Source organism: Artemia franciscana, chromosome 12 (assembly GCF_032884065.1).
Source record: "Artemia franciscana chromosome 12, ASM3288406v1, whole genome shotgun sequence".
Taxonomy (NCBI): domain Eukaryota; kingdom Metazoa; phylum Arthropoda; class Branchiopoda; order Anostraca; family Artemiidae; genus Artemia; species Artemia franciscana.
In genome coordinates this window covers 18,942,577-18,959,873 of record NC_088874.1, presented here as the reverse complement: position 1 = coordinate 18,959,873, position 17,297 = coordinate 18,942,577, and the positions used below count along the sequence as shown (strand labels likewise).

At 35.4% G+C, this 17,297-nt stretch overlaps 1 protein-coding gene across 1 annotated transcript in view; it reads right to left on the bottom strand.

The window, feature by feature from the left end:
- The window catches only part of LOC136033805 (uncharacterized), a 61,588-nt gene that overhangs the window by 959 nt on the left and 43,332 nt on the right, over positions 1 to 17,297 (bottom strand). The window contains exons 7-9 of the mRNA XM_065714718.1: positions 14,670 to 14,790; positions 12,168 to 12,320; positions 8,423 to 8,578 (exon numbers count right to left, since the gene is read on the bottom strand). Of these exons, the coding sequence (XP_065570790.1) occupies positions 8,423 to 8,578; positions 12,168 to 12,320; positions 14,670 to 14,790 (430 nt within the window). The remainder of the gene's footprint in view (positions 1 to 8,422; positions 8,579 to 12,167; positions 12,321 to 14,669; positions 14,791 to 17,297) is intronic.

Here is a 17,297-nt window from a genome sequence, read left to right as displayed (position 1 = left end):
ATATTTATTCTTGGACAAAAGTTGAGAGATTTAAGCTTAAGTAAAGAGCGACGTTAAAAATTAGAAACGAACATAATTTATCCTATATGAGAAGTGGGGAGGCTGCCACTGTTTCAGCTAAAGCTTAAACATATAATATATTTTGATCATACGCCCAATCAAGCCCAAGCTACACTTTACCAAAAATAGCGGGAGAGACTAGGGGGGCATCTGCCCCACCCTCATATATAGAATAATTCCTATCCTTTTTTAGTTTAAACGTAGCTTTTTATTTTCCAATAAAAAAAAACTTTTTAGGCATAGGAGGGCTGAAAAGAACTAGGGCAAGGCGGTGGAGATGTCTTTACTTGAGCTAGCTGCTTTACATGATGATGATAAAGAAACAGCTTAAATACCACTTCAGAGATGTTTCTTCAATAGCAGCTAAAGCAGCAATTGGCTCTAACTTTAGCCTTGGTCGGAATGCTATGAGCTGGTCAAAATACTGCCATCATTAACCAATGCAGACTTGGTGGTTTTACACATAATTTCTTCAAACACTTTATGTTAGAAGTTTTAATGCTAGTTGGAAGAGATGTATTGAATAGTGTCTTTGAACTAATTGTAAGAGCATGATCATATATAATGCTTAAAAACTGAACACTGTAAATAACTTCCAAACTGAAGAATTTCTGTGAAACAATCTATATCACGTTACCGACCTTGGTGAATAGAATATTACTGTACTACTACTACAACTAACTCACTGCTGCACCAAGCCGCCTGAGGCCATGTCATCCTTCGACCACAGAAACTGTCCTAGTCATCTCATCCTTTCTCGCATTATAGTCCTAGGAAGCGGGATTGAACTACATTTTCCGTAGAGGCTACTGAATGAGATGCAGTCAGTCAGTCAGGTACCCAAAACAGTCCGTAGGCAATTTCTCCGGAAAAAAATTTCTAGAAAATCCCCTCCATTTTTCGAAGCGCACACGCTTCAGAACCATAATTGACCACTGTCATTACTGTAACATTCTTCCAGATTGTTTTCGACTGTGCAAAAACCACCCTAGGGCTTTGCTATTCTAATTTTAACATCTTCTCTGTACTCACCGTATTTACTAATAATACTACCTAGCTAAGTAAAACTGTCCGCTTAATCGATCAACTCTTCACCTTCACTTGATCCTAGTCTTAGCGACTTTGTCCTATTGACATTAATTTTCCCTGAACTTGCAAAACCTCTAGAAGTTCATTCATTTTCCTAACATTTTATCTAACCCTTATCCCAGTTTCAAAATGAGTCCAAATGTACCGGTCAACCCCAAACCAGGGGATCTCTTTCTAGCTAGGTTCGCAGGCTACCCATTATGGCCAGTTCGGATTCTGGAGTCTGTCCCCACTTCGAAAGGACCTAAAAAGTATCACGTTCTCTGCTATGGAAAAAAAACATGATCGCCAATTAGTTACTTCTGAGCAGCTTGTCAGTTATAAAGATAATGTAACGGAAGCTTCAGCCAAGAAAACAAGAGGAGTAGATGCTGCATTTGATGAATTACGTAATTATCCAGATGTTTATAAACAGTATCTGAAGGGTTAAAATACTGCTGCTGATTGTGCAGCAGAATTGCGAAATCTTGTTAATGCTACCCAGCAGGATTTGCTCGCTACAAAGAAAAATTTATCAGAGACAATTGAAAAGAAAATAGCCGAAAAACTGAAATCGACCAGGTCAACTCCAGTGGCTAGTACTGCCAAGTTTCCGACAGAGACCATGGTTTCAGAAATACACGATGCGATCATTATAGAATTTAGCCCAAAGTTTAACATCATTGAAAAACAGCTCAAAAGTTACTTGCATGCTATTGAAATCCTTGAGAACAGGGTAACTCAACTAGAGGCGAAAGTTGACGATTATGAGCAGGAAGCTAAGCTAGATTCCCTCTTATTTAACGGTGTGAAAAAGAACCCATCGCAAAATCTAAATCCAGCTATTAATCATACCATACGTGACCAAATGGGCCTTTCTAGTATCGCAAATTCCGATGTTGTGAGTGTTCATCGGTTCTGTCTGAGTTCTAGTAACTCACAAAGACCGGACAAGGTGGCTCCCGTGCTCGTGAAATTTCGTTCTAAGGACATTGCTAGCGCCGTTTTCAAAGCAAAGAAGAATCTTGCAAATGGTGGAATTTTTGTATCTGAAAATCTCACAAAGAAAAAGCACGAATTACTGAATGCTGCCAGAGATAAATTTGGAAACCGACGTGTATGGTCAGATCAGGGGAGAGTTTTTGTGCGACAGTCTAGTGTTAGTCCCATTCAGCGTATTTGGGGTATCGATGATCTTCCGTAATATCAGTGATAGTGATAATCGTTTTCACTTCCGTTCATTTTTTCTTCTTTTCTTGTTGGAGTTTACAATATTTTTTGTTTTTTCGTTATCCTTCTTCTGTATATTTCCTTACCGTCAAATGCGTTCTGTACTATATTATGAATGGCTGTTCAAGTAAATAATGATATGCAGCAGTCCCGTTGGACTTGTTGCAAAATTCGCCGTTTCGTATTGAAGATGTTTTGTCGTTATCGGTAGCGAATGATTTTGTGGGTCATCCATTTAAGCCGCTGCGGAGTAGCAAATATATTCGGTTATGTGATATTGAAATGCCTGGGCAATCTGAGTCTTTGACTGTGGCTCAGTGGAATTGTCATCTGAATTCTAACCACCATGAGGTCGCCCGTCTGCTAGATCTTTATAAAAATAAAGTAGAAGTATTAGGGATTTGCGAGCCGTTCGTAACTCAAGACACTTTCCTCTCGTCACGTTTTTTCCAGGCTATAAACTTGTATCAAAATCAAGGAGTTCAATGAGAGGAGGAGGTTTGACTTTTCTGCTAGCAAATTCTTTGGATTACGTAATTCGAGATGATTTAACTCTCTGGAATGAAGGTAAGCTCGAAACATTATCAATAGAAATAGAGTTAGAGAAAAATATAAAGTTCATCATTTCTTTGGTTTACCGGCCGCCCAGCGGAAACCCAGATGAATTTTTTGGAGAATTCGATGGATTTCTTCAAAGAATGTCAAGTACTAAACTCCAATGTATTTTTTTAGGCGATTTTAACTTTGATCTTTTAAATCTAGAAGGAGTAAACCTTGATTTTTTTTAACCTTATGCTTTCACATAAACTTTATCCCGCAGTTTCAATCCCAACTAGGATAACAGATCATTCGGCAACCCTGATTGACAATAACTTCCTTTCTTCGGATGCAATTGTGGAGTGCTGTGCTGACGTTGTCTTACACCCAGGGTCTGACCATCTACCATTATTTTGCACCATTAAAAGAATTGGCTGTAAACATAAAACCACTACTAAGCTTCAATTCAGAATGATGAAAGCTGAAAATCTCACGAAATTTAAAGATGAAATCAGCACAGTATCACGGCAAGAAGTCATGGCGGAGAAAGAAGATCCCTCGACTGCTTTTGATAAATTTATGAGTATTTTGTCTCCCATCTATGACAAGTGTTGCCCATTAAAAACTGCAACTAAGAAGAAAAACCAACCGCGGAAGCCATGGATTACGGAAGAGATACTGGAAATGATGAAGAAGAGAGACCAATTATTCTCAGATTATCTCAATTGTGAGAGTGATGACAGTTCGGAAGAGTACAGAAAGGCAAGAAATAGGGTGAATTCTGCACGACGAGCTGCAATGAGGGACTATTTCAGAGAGAAATTAAAATCACAGAAAGGAGACATTAGAGGGACCTGGCTGACTATTAAAAGCGTTCTCGGCAATGGTAAGGATTCAGCATCAACTGAACAGTTAGCCATAGGTGAAAGAACTGTGAGAGGGAGGCAAGAAGTTAGTGAAGAGTTTTGTAAGTTTTTTACCAAAATAGGATCGCAAATAAACCAAGAGGCAAAAGATCAAAGCGGACAGCTAGATACTGAGGAGTTTGACGATAACCGCGGTCTTCATCACTCATTTTACTTTACCGAATGTACTATGGATGACATTACCCAAGCAGTGAAATCGATCAAATCTAATGCAGCTGGTGTTGATGGCCTAAACATTAAAGCATTTAAAGCAGTTGCTGCATATCTCGTACCTGTGATATTATATCTAGTCAATTTATCTGTTCAAAAAGGTCTTTCCTGACGAACTAAAGCGGGCAAAAGTTATACCCTTCCATAAAGGAGGCGATAAAAGAGATATTTCCAACTGGAGACCAATATCTATTCTACCGCTCTTCTCAAAAATTTATGAAAAAGTAGTGTATAAGAAAATAAACGAGTACATGAATTCGCTTGGGTTTTTGTCAGATTTGCAGTTTGGTTTTAGAAAAGGTCATTCTACAGTGCATGCCGTTCATCACCTTTTAGATTGTGTGTAAATAGTGCGTTAGAAAATAATTTGATCCATCTAACTATTTTTATTGATTTGAAGAAGGCGTTTGACACTGTGGATTTTGAAGTTCTACTGAAAAGACTGCGGAACCTTGGAATTAAAGATACAGCATTAAGTTGGTTTCGGTCTTATCTGTGTGGAAGATCAATGAAGGTGGTGATGAGTGATATATCTAGTGCAGCTATGCTATAAATTGTGGTGTTCCCCAAGGCATCAGTCCTTGGCCCGTTACTCTTCTCGGTATATGTGGATACTCTTCGATTTTACCTAAGTGATTCAATTTTAACCTCTTTCGCCGATGATACAGCTATCACAGTGTTTGCCCGGACTTCAAAAGAGGTTGCGCAAAAAACGAACCACGTCCTTAGTCGGCTTCATGTTTTCACAGCTCTAAGCTCCCTTGCAGTAAATCCAAGAAAAACGAATTTGATGGCGTTTAGTAGAACTGGTGTACCCGAACTTCTAGAAAATGTGCTTTATAACGGTGTTGGCATAACACAGGTGTTTTTTTGTAAATATCTCGGATTTTCTATTGATTGTAATTTGTCTTGGAAGAAGCATGGTGAAATAGTGTCGGCAAAAGCAGCTAGAGGATTGGGAGTGATGAGGAGGCTGAAAAAAGTGTTCCCGGTAGCAGTTGTCAAATTGTTATACAGTGCTATTGTGCACCCTTACATCATGTACGGTTGTGCTTTTTGGGCAAGCAATTTCGTGATGAATTATAAAAGAGCTCAAATAATACAAAACAAAGCACTGCGTCTGATAGGAGAATTTCAAAACTGTCAGAATACTGCGGAGTGTTTTAGAAAGAATGATATTTTGAACATAGGCGAGCTACGTGATTACCAGCTAGCGATTTTTGTTTTTCAAAGTGTAAATAAGGTAATCCCTGAGTACTTTTATGATTTTTTAAAAACTAACTCATTTTATCACCCTTATTTTACTCGGAATTCGAAGGATTTGACTCACGAGAGAAGAAATACAACGAGAGCAGGATTTGTTCTCAGGAACATAGGTGTCAGCGTCTGGAATGACCTTCCAGAATCGGTCAGAGCGGCAGTAAGTCTGGCATCATTCAAGAGAATGGTTAAATTCCATTTTTTAAAAAGGAGAGAAGTGTGATAAGAGGAAAGGGTATTTATTTATTTAGTATTTAATATTAATTATTTTTTTACCCCCCCCCCCCAAAGGATTTTTTTTCTTTCTTCAAAATCATTTGAGGAAATGATTTAGCAGATTCATGGTGGTTAGAATTGCGGCCACAGTCAGGACTCTTTTGTCTTAAGAGTGGCCGTTAATGGTAAATTCTTTGTTTAATTTATATGTTTTGGATTAAAATAAAAAAATGTCTATGTCTATGTCTATGTCTAGCCAAAGTCTAGGAGCGTTTTACTTCCCCATTTGATTCCATGTTCCACCATTACATTTAGTGTGCTCCTTCTGACAAAGCCCATCAAAATGATTTATATAAACGGGGATAGAACGCAACCCTGCTTAACTTTGCGATTTAGTACGAAACCAGCTACTAACCTCATTTTCTACCTTTGTCGTAGCAATTTTATTCTCATGCATACCACTAATCAATTTAATATATTTATCTAGTATGCCATACATGGATAGGACCTTTGCTAAAGCTCTTCTATCAGCTAAATCAAACGATTGCTCATAATCTATAAAACTGAGGACTAAGGCGTTTGATGACTCAGTCACCTCTCATTATTAATCTAAGAATGAAAACTTGGTCGACTCATCCTCTACCATTCCTAAAACCAAACTGTTCTTTTCTGAAAATTTTATTCTACAGCATCTCTAAGTTGAAAAAGTGTCATAATACTAAGTAATTTGCTTCCTACAGAAACCAGGCTAATGCCTCTAAAATTGCTAGCTACTTCTCCTTTTGAAATCATACTCATAGTTTTCAGTAGCTCGCCCATAACCTCACAGCCACCATATTAAAAAAAAACAGTAACCGCACTATCAGCACCTGGGGCCTTATTATCTTTTAATACTTTTAGTACTGTCATTAACTCTTCCTCGCTAAACACATAATCCTTCACATCCAAAGAGTCGCAAACTTCTTCGTTTCTTTCTATATCTTTTTCTGTAACTCACAGATTAGCAAGTTCTGGAAATATTCTGCCCATCACTCTTTTACTATTTCCTTCTCACTAGTTGTGGCCCCGTCCGTATCTTTAACTGCGACAAGTCCAGATTGACTATTCCCTCTCAATTTATTAACATGCTAGTACAATATTTTACTATTATGCCGTCTGGCTTCATCTTCCAGATCTTCAACAATTTTGTCCATGGCCTCCACTTCACACCTCCTTAGTTCATATTTAAATGCTTTCTCCACTTTCTTTATATTTTTCTTTTTTTATATCACTCAAATTATTCTTGCACAGGCCCCTCCTCTCTATTAAACATAAGGCATTTTCACTAATATCCAAACCTGCATTTCTAACTTTCTTCCCTGAGACACCATCGCCTACTTCACAAACTAATTTCCTTAAATTATTCAATCCATCTCCAACATTCTCAAAATTCCAGTTTAAACACCAGTTTAAACATAGCTCCTGAGATGTCCAAACTTGGTAGATTGCAGCTCCCTTTTTCCATTTATTGAACTTATTATTGAACTTACAACGGATACAGTGACCTGATAGCGAAATTATCCTGCTACTCCAAACATGGAACAGCTAACAAAACATAGCATCTGAACATAGGAAACAAAGATGCACTATTAAAAACTTTTTTTTTCTTAAGGAGCCTGAGAAGAAAAAAAAAATTGTGGGATAATTTCATTCTTAATTGCAGCTCATGTAGGTTAACCGAACGCGAAGCTCAGTTTTGGTATCCTTTGGTTTACTCTGATTACATGAATTTCAGCTAATGCGAAAAGCATAAGAGGCATAAAAAAGGCGAGAAGCACTAAAGAAAATTATGCTAAAAGGGTAGGGTTTTACACCATCAAGTTTAAAAACAGAGGAACACATTTACCCAAAACAACACATCAAAAAGGTTAAAATAACGTTTTTAATGTTTTTGCTTAGAATGCGGACTGAATCTTTCAAATCATTAGCATCCCAACTACTATACTTGTTGAATGACAATGCATTAAACCTTATTGGATACTTTTTATGCTCTTGCATGACGGTCACAACATCAAGGTTTGAAAGCCAGATGACTGCTGACTCAAAGTTCAATAGTTTTCCATTAATGAGGACTACTTCTTCTTAGAGATTAAAAACTATCAGAGACTCTACTTGTGAAAGAGTGTCACCCAAGTGGCTTGGCTGTAATCTCCTTGGCGGAGATGGTTATGCCCTCAGCACTACTGTCCTAAGACACCCATTTAAATATCAGTTTTGCGCAAGTTTCATGCACAGCTTCTGAAACAAATACGAAGCACTTCACTTTTGCAAAAGAAATAAGACAATAGCGTTACTTTTTAGAGAAACTATTGAAGTCAAAAATCGAAATTCGAATAGCAAAAATGGTTGCTGCGACCTCTCTCTTCAGTTTGCTTACAAGGGATAAGGATAAACCAATATCAAGATTTTCAATTATCTTTTAATTCGGCTAAGAACATTATCCTTCCTATATAAGACTACTTTAGTAAACTTCAATTTCATTTCTTTGATGAGTGCTGTCTTTCCACAAAATCCTGCATTACAAAACGGATGAAACTGTTTCACTTTCGAATAATTCAATGGTCACTCGAAATAGTTTTCCAAGATTTAAGGCCGGTCTTTGACGATCCTTTCCTAGAGATATTGCACTAACCGTTTTATTTCCCAAGCGAACAGATAGAAAATAGACATGCTTCGTTAGAGAAAGGATAGCTACCATCTTGAAAGTTTTCAGCTGTCATTCTTAGAAGCAGCACTTTTCTCAAAACGAAGGGAACTTTTTAAAAAAAAAATGCAGTACTGAACCCAGGCACCAAAAATATTTTTTCCCAAAGACAGTCCTCTCCACTTATAAACAGACTGGATAGATTTGCATCAAATTCGAACTAGAAACTTACCTTTCATTTGACTTGGATCTGGCTTTACAGATGGGGTTACGAAAACTGTCTGTCCAGTCAGTAGAGGACTTCGTGCTGCTGCATTCAAAGTTCTTTTTAAGTTGAATCCAAATTTTTCTTCCATTTCTTTATCCTCTAGTATGAAACTATTCAGATCTTGACAAAAAAAAATGCAATTTATTTAGGATTATTTATTTTAAAAAATCAGATTAACTAGAAAAGCGTCTAGCGCTACCGAAACAAGAATATAAATTTTATATTTCACATTAAAACAGAAGAACAACTCAAGACTAAAAACGCAAAAAGAAAAGAAGGAGGTGGACATAAAAAAGAGTTAAGAAAATAAACAGATTGAGTTTTTAAAGATTTTGGGTAAACTATTCAGATTGCATGAGGGACAGCACTTTTTCTACTTATGCATTAGCTTGATATCCTATTTCATTAGAGTTTCTACCCAACAAACTATTCCAGAAATTATTATTACCAAATCAGCCCCACAGCTAAAACACATATAGGAAAAACTACCTTGATATGCAAAACAAAACACTAGCAATTATATTAATAATGGAATTAAATTCCTTAAACATTTAGAATGATTATTTTATTTATCAACTTGCAACATTAGGAAATGTCCAGTGTAGTCTTAAAATCTTCTTTAATACTGAAATTTTCGAAAATCGTCGAAATCTTAAGCCAGATTTTTTGCAAAAGATTCGTAAAAAAAATCCATTTTTTTTACCTTCTGATGGTTCCAATTTACCAAGTCTTACGAATTTTAATATAAAGCCCTTCTGCTAGAAGTTGAACCTATTTTTGTTCTGTATTTTTTTTTTAAAGAAAGAAAGTTAAAACAAATTAAAAAGTGCATTTATATCTTCTCATCAGAATGTCATAATTTTTTTTTATGATAGAAAAGCAACTAAGTAATACGTCCAAATTCTTTATTTCTCATTTAAGTACAGCGCTGAGCCCTATCAGCGTGTGATGAATGTCCGTTTAAAGAATGGTTATTAATCTTTTTAGATTTAATAGCAAGAGATTTAAATAAATGATCTGGAATTGATTCCACGTGACGGAAATCAAGGACAGTTCTAAATAGACTTGTGGTGCAGAACCCACTGCTTCTCAAGTACTTCAACTTATCGTTTTTCCCAATAGACAATGAGAACGATCTACATGTTTACACCTTAGTGTCAACTAAAATCCCCTGTTAGGATTTTAAATGATTGGCAATGGGACCTGAACGTTAGCTCCAAAAAAAAATCTCTGGACATTTTTTTACGTAAATTTTTATGTAAGGGTTTAAAAGAAGCAGATTAGTACTGTCATTTATGTTTTATATTTAAATATTAATTGGCATAGGAATTTATTCAGTGTTATTTCTTACCACCCATGTTTACAATACGGACAAAAGCAGACCCAGCCTCATGAAGGCAAAAATACAGAAAAAGCATAAAACTTAATGACATGTGGAAAAAATGGAACTTCTCTGGCAAATTAGCCTAAAACTAGCTAAAAATATTATCAGCTTTCTCTGATATAGGCAAAAAAGGTTTGCTTCGCATAGCTACCTACTTCTTAAGATAATATTCATTTTTAAAGATTTACCGTTATGATTTAAAATCAACGAATGAGATTAAAATAAAAAGTTAATAGAGTAAATATAAAAGCATACTAATTATTACGGCTAAACTAAAACAGTAAAAAATAAACTTTTCTTGTACATCAACAGAGCATGCGAATGAAAACTTTGGGATATTACTATATAATTCACGAAATATGCTTAGTAGGATCATTATGTGTTAATGGTTTCGGATCCAAAAAACGAAACTTCAATGTGCGAATTCTTCTTGCAGTTGAAAAAAAATATAATTCAAGTGTCATAACAATAGCTTTGCAACCATTTGTATTGATTAAACGGAAAGAAATTTCCCTGACTCTATTGGTTAGACATGGGCGGTTGGACCTAGCAGCTATTAAAACAAATCACATAATTTATGCCAAGTCGAAATTTTAGCTGTTCAAAATGGTAGTCTATTTACTTCAGTTTTCAGTAGCCTAGTATCTAGGTTGTTGATTGCTGGCTTAAAACTCTAGAAATCTTATTATATATCTCTGTCGTAAATAGTTGATTTTAGTTTATTCTTAATTTTTCAAATTTTCTTTACTGTCTGTCTACCTATGTAATTGGTAGGCGTCTATACCAAATAAGAGAAACTAGTAACCGAAGCTTAAAGGCAAGCGCCTTTAGAAGAAAAAGCAATTCTTCTAATAGCTCTACGATTTACACAGTCAGTTGGTTTCCAATAATCAACGGGAGTATTTTTTTTTAATCCTTAAGCCTGAAGGTATTCGAACATTGTATACAATTCTAGTTTTAATTAAAAAATTTAAATTATTGTTCAGATACAATATATATTTTTGCAGTTTACATAATAACTTTAGCGATCCTTAAAGGAAGAACTAAAATAAAATAAAATTATCTTGTTGGGAGATAAACGTGTTTAAATATTGCATTCATTTATTAAGTCATATATGGTTACAACCGCCCATTACGATCATCATTCATCAAGCTTGTACATAAAAAACGCAGTTTTTTTTTGTAAAAAGGCATTCTATTTTAAATACTTTTTATTTTTTAATGACAAAAGGCCACTAGATGTAGCGATTTCCTTCAAGATGAGCCATTAAACAGCTCTCTACGATGTTCCAGTGCCCCGCTATCCAACGAAAAAAAAGATGCCCTCGATGTAGAATATCGTGGTTTCAGCCACTTTTCTTGATTTTCAAACCAATATATTTTCTTTATTATTCAAGCCAAGGGACAGTTAGTTTCCTATATAGAGGTATAGGACAAGGCGGTTCTAATAGTGTACTTGTTTTTTTTTTTTATCTGACTCTAGTTTTAAATGATAGGGGCTATTTTGTTTCTTACTATGGGATGTGATCGTCTCTTACTAGGTTGCTAGCTACTGCTGCAACCCGGATTTAAAGAGATTGCATACACTCACTAGTTTTAATTAAAATGTGATGAATTTATACATAATTTGGTAAGCGTATTCTATTTTGTCTCAGGGCTGAAGTACTCAGCTAAAACTTTCTAGAGAGGTTCTTTTTTTGGGGGGGTGAGGAGTGAGGGGATATACAATCGTCCGACAGGCATTTTAAAAAGTTATATATATTCATTAAACTAAAGACTGTCACGTAAAATACCTGTAGACTGCTCTAACATATAAACAATTTTTTTTGAACGATGCATGGTCTCCTATTTGTTTTAATGATCATCTCTATTCCTGTCAAATGCTCTGTTGTTTGGTCTTATTGTTTGTCTCAACTGATCTTCTTATAGAATTGTCGTTCTCTTTGTCACCGCTGAAGAAAGCCGCGGGGGGGGGGGTAGGGTCAAAATAGTAATCGATTTCGAACATTAGACGCGCGATCGTAGCTTTTAAAAAATCCTTATTTTTATTATTATTCTCAGTCAGTCAGATTCACTTCTTTATTATTTTTATCTCCAAGAAGCCTTGCATTTATTAGAAATGAGAACCTGAAAGAAATTTTTTCAGAGTCTTTTCTTATTCGTTTCTTTCTTAGTTTTACACTCAATCCCTTTGATTTTCTACATCTAAAGAAATACTGGAAATTCGAGGTCATTCCTGACCAGCTTCTAGGGCGAAATCCATTCAAATAAGACGATTTTTTTTCAGCAACGGCAAAATGGGATATATCAATCGATTATACTTACCCAGAAGAGTTTTAGACCTTTTCGATTCCTTGATCCAAAGAGTGTTTACAATTGGTTTTCCCCTAGCAATGGTACATAAAAGCTTGCAAGTCCTCCTAATGTGTGGCGTCACCAAGACAGTGCAGTCACTTCCAGATTCTATGACCTGTCCACCTGAAAAAACCAAAAACCCTAAATCTTTGTTTCATTATAGCCATATCCTCTCTCCACCTTTCGACTAGCCACTAAGGTAATTTGAACGATGTAATGACGTTGGTGTCGTTATGGATTAAAACTTAAAATATATACCTAACTTTTCAAACGTGTTACTGCAGCTACTCCTTACATGACAATGGCGAAGTCAAGCCATTGTGATGTTTTTTCAATTATAACTGCTGCAAAATAGCATAGAGACAAATTTATTTACCCTCAATTGCATCGGAAACATATAAATGTAGACTATTTACTCATATTTGCCTAAATGGCCTTTCCGGAACCAATACTAGGCATAACAACTAGCAACAGATGCCTACCCCTCATCGTAAAGTTGACTTAGGCATAACAGCCAATTGTTACTTAGAAGTTCCTCCATTGTCTTACAATGTAAACCAGATTTTGTTTTGTAATGCGTACCACAACAGTGAAATTGTCAACCCATCGTAATCTTAAATTGGTAAATCTTACCACTCAATTAAGAAGATGACCGTGCTCAAACAATCTATTTTTACTTGCACTTCTCTTTGTGTAGCAGACATGACATCAAATTTTTCGCATCTTCAAAAGCATTGGAAGCAAATGCAGGTACACCAACTAGCAAAGAGCAGTAACCTCTCACCCCAAAGATAACCAAAGCCTAACAGATAATTGTTGTTTATAAATTCCTCTCTTTTCTCAACATTTGAACCAGATTTTTTTTCTAGTGTGTACCACAAAACTAAGATTGTTAATCCCTCAATTAAAAAAAAAACATGGTGCATCGTATGGACGAACTTTTGTGCGAAAAATAAATCTCATGTATTTGATCAGCTCGTCAAGGACTGTTGATTAACATTTAAAAAATCTATCTTTCTTGGATCAAAAGTAGATTTTCTTGCCGCTGACCAACTTTCTAGTATCACTACTTACGAGTACAAAGGCTCAAAAGAAAAACTCAAATTTCTCTGGCGATTGGGCCAGGTAACCGTCGCATATCTTACGCACTTTTGAATTTTAACCCAACTTCGATTTGAAACTGTTGCCTGCATGCTTGGCTGCTGTAACCGAGCTTTCCAGAGGAAAGCAGAAGCATGGCTCAATGGAACAAAAGCTTAGGTACGCAACTCCGGATAGTCCCCTCCGACATAGACTATAAAAACTCTTCTTCAGCTCAGACACTGTAGGCTGTTTGTCCTAGTTCTTTGAGAACGATGTCTAAAACACAATGGCCGTTTAATTACAATAACAAGCTTTGTTTTAAAATTCTATAAAAAGCTTTAGCGCAAAGAGCGAGGTCTTGAGGAGGAGGGAACCCCTTTCATATACGTAACATTTTCTGTTCGTTTTAAGCTTTGATGTTGCTCTTTACTTTCAGTTGAAAAAACCTGTTTCTTTTAATTTAATTTCATATCATTTTTAATATAATACCGGAAATCTGGCTCTCTCTCTCTCCATGAAAAATTAGGGGACTTGTGTATTATATGCCACTCCCTCAAGTTTACGATGTATAAAACTCGAGAACAAATCGGTTTCTTTGTTACTTTAGATACAAATTTGGCTATATGTTTGCATGTTAGGGGAGGGGGAGGGTAAAGTATAGCGGGTCTGCATGCAAATGTGTCAGGTACAACTATTCTGCATATTATGAAGTAAGAATTGTTTTCTGGCTTCAAACTGTCCAAAAATTTATCCCCCCCCTCTTATATACAAATATATAGCCCAAATTATATATTTTCCATGTATTCTGTCACCCCATACCACATATGGTTAGTTGGAATCTTGTCTTTGTCTTGTCTCACGCTAAGCTGAAAGAAACTAACGAAGAAAACGGCTTGTTCTTGAGTTTTACACAGCGTAAACTTGAGTGAGTGGCGTATAATGCACAAGTACCAAAACTCCATCTCCCAACGGAAAATAAAAAACAAAACTCCAATAAAATTCTAAAATTTGACAAGCCTTATTTTCCGCGTGTGGGGGCGTGGGGGGGGATTTTCCGGGGCGGTAAACGCCGGTGGGGGAGGGGGTAAACGCCTAGAACTATGATTATTCATGGCATTTCTCGTTACTTTTTCCCTTATCTGTTTTTCAAATCATAGTAGAAAATAAGAACTTGTTATTTGTTGTCTTGAGTGTAATAACAGGAGTTATTGACAAACAAAAATTTTCTACTCTAAACACTGGAGAAACGTGACCGTATCCAAATACCTGCCGTGTTTATAAAAAGAAGACATTGCTCAGCTTTGTCTTAGGGATTATGTTAGTCATTATTTTTTTTTATAATAGTTTTCTTCGAGCGACAAAATTATGAAAAGGAATAAATATATTTACCAAGGTCGACAACAGCCTTTACGTCTTCTTCGTAGCTGTAACCAGTAAATGCCACCTTAAATTTCTGAGCAGACACTCGCCGGGGACTTCCGTCAAGTAAGGAGCTTTCTTGGCTTGATACCTGTAAATACAGACACAAATGAGGTTCAAAATATCTTAAATATGTAATGAACATATCTATTGAATTTGCTTTAACTTAAAAGGAATAACATATATGTATACTGCCGAAATTGATTCTATAAAACAAAAAATACTGATTTACAAGGTTTCAAGTATATAAAATGATTTCAAGTAACAAATAATTCATTGAACAAACAACAAATTATCATCGATTTAACTATTATAATTCATATAACAAATAATCCAATAACAAGCAATCCTGCTTTTACTTTTACTGATAATAGCAATAGTAAATAGTAAACAACTTCATCAGCCTTTCAACACTAACATCGCAAAACATTACTATAAATAATGTCCCTTTCCAGCATGCTGTTTCTGTTCGATACTCTCTCCCAAATTACCGTTAGATGTTTTCTTTAGATTTTAATGAGTTCCTTCTAAGCAGAGGCATACGAGAAAATTTCAAATTCAAGAGCCAGAAAAAGAGTGGGTTCACTTACGACACATTTTGCCATTTCAAAACTAAAAAATACGTTTTTGGATTTCTCCCCCAACCCTCAGATCTCAGTTTTGACTCTTAGTACAAACATTCTTAAAGAATTTTGATAAATACAATATTTGAAGATCTTGGAAAGATTATAGAGCTCTTTAAAACTAATTGCCTGTCGGGTTAAAAAGGGTACGATGGTAAAAAAAAAACAACATATCTATACCGAGGCTTTCGAACCATCAAGCTAAGTCGAGAAGATATAAACTCATTGCCTGAATAAACCATTTGAATTGTTTCTTAGTCTTGTTTTTCTCTTCTTTTATCAGTTGATTTTTCCAGCCACTAGCTTAGCAATGGCTCGTCAGATAGAAGTGCTTAAGGGCTTCTTCGGTTGTTTTTTAATGTCTCATTGCTTCCTAAAGAACAACCATACGATAGGCGAATCTTGCATATTAAAATCTAAGATCACCTCTGAAATACTTGGATAAAGGTTTGATAATGATTTAAAAAGGAAATCCTATATATGTAGTTCGGTAAAAGCAGAGTATATCGCTTAGAAGCATTTATTATTTGAAAATTCTGACACTCTTTTGATAACATAAAAATTGATACATTTTTATTAGGTTCGACCTTGTTTTGAATACGCTTGTCCCATGTAAAAAAATGCATTAAAATTATTCATAGGCCCACCTATTCTGTTTATGAAGAGGGACATGTCAATTAGATTAACTACCTTAGGGTTTACCCCTTCCATTTGAGAGAGATATAAGAAATTATGCATCACACAGACTGATTAAGCACAGGACTCTAAGACCTGGGCGGACAGACCATCCAACTGTAAGAACTGACTGCTATTTCAGCTAATTTGTTCCTTATTTAACGAAGCATTCAACAATTGGCTCTAGAAATTTTTTCTGACTTGTCGTACTTTTGAAATGGCCAATCGTTTCTGCAGGGGATTTGTTCTATTATAGTTCTATTTTCTATTTATTTTACCTATATTTTTGACAATCCTTGAATAACTGCGCTATATTTTATTTTGAAGCACTTTCGCTTCCTACCAGTTATTCTAGCTCATACAGATATACTATATTCTAATTTGTTGCACTAATTGTCAGTTGAGACGATCAGGACTTAAATCGATTAACTTGGATAAATCTGCAGTTCTTTTTCATTTTTTTAAATAATATTGAACTTAAACGTGTTCGCCATTTTAAGTGGCTTGGAATTTTTCTGGATGAAAATTTATCTTTCCGAGAACACATTAAAATCTTGTCACTGAAGATATCAAGATATATTGGGATTCTAAAACAGTTGCGCCATCGTTCCCCTAAAACTATTTTGAAGATTGTTTATTTTTCTCTTGTTCACCCTTATTTCCTTTATTGTACGTCAGTTTGGGCATCCACCTTTGCATCTATTTACAAATAGATATTTTTTTTGCAAAATAAAGCACTTAGGACCCTTTTTAATATTGATTGATGTCCATCTGATTTCTATTTCCCGTATTTGCCATGAATTTGCTTCTGAACAACTTCCATTAAGATTTTCTACAATTTTTATGACAAACTCCAACTATTAAAATCACCCCGCATCTCATTGCCAGTTCGAGAGTCCCCTGATAAGGTTAATTTTTTTAAATATATAAAAGAAACATGTTGCGACTTTATAGTGATAGGTTGTTTTGTTTTTATTGTTTTATTTTGGGGAGAAGTAGCGTCAGATTTTTTTTTCTTGTTTTATTTTGGGATGAAGCAGTGTCAGGTTTTTTTTTTTTTTCTTGTTTTATTTTGGGAAGAAGTAGTGTCAGGTCGATTTTTCTTTTTCTTGCTTCATTTTGGAAAGATGTAGCCGTTTAAATTGTTGAAAATGTAGTCTAAATGATAATTTTTTTTCCTTTGTAAAAGGTAATGCGCTATTTTGGGAAAGTATTTGCCTTTCGTTATTAACAGTTTTTGTTTTGTTTGTTTTATTTTGGGTTTTATTTTGGGAAGAAGTAGTGCCAGGTTGTTTTTGTT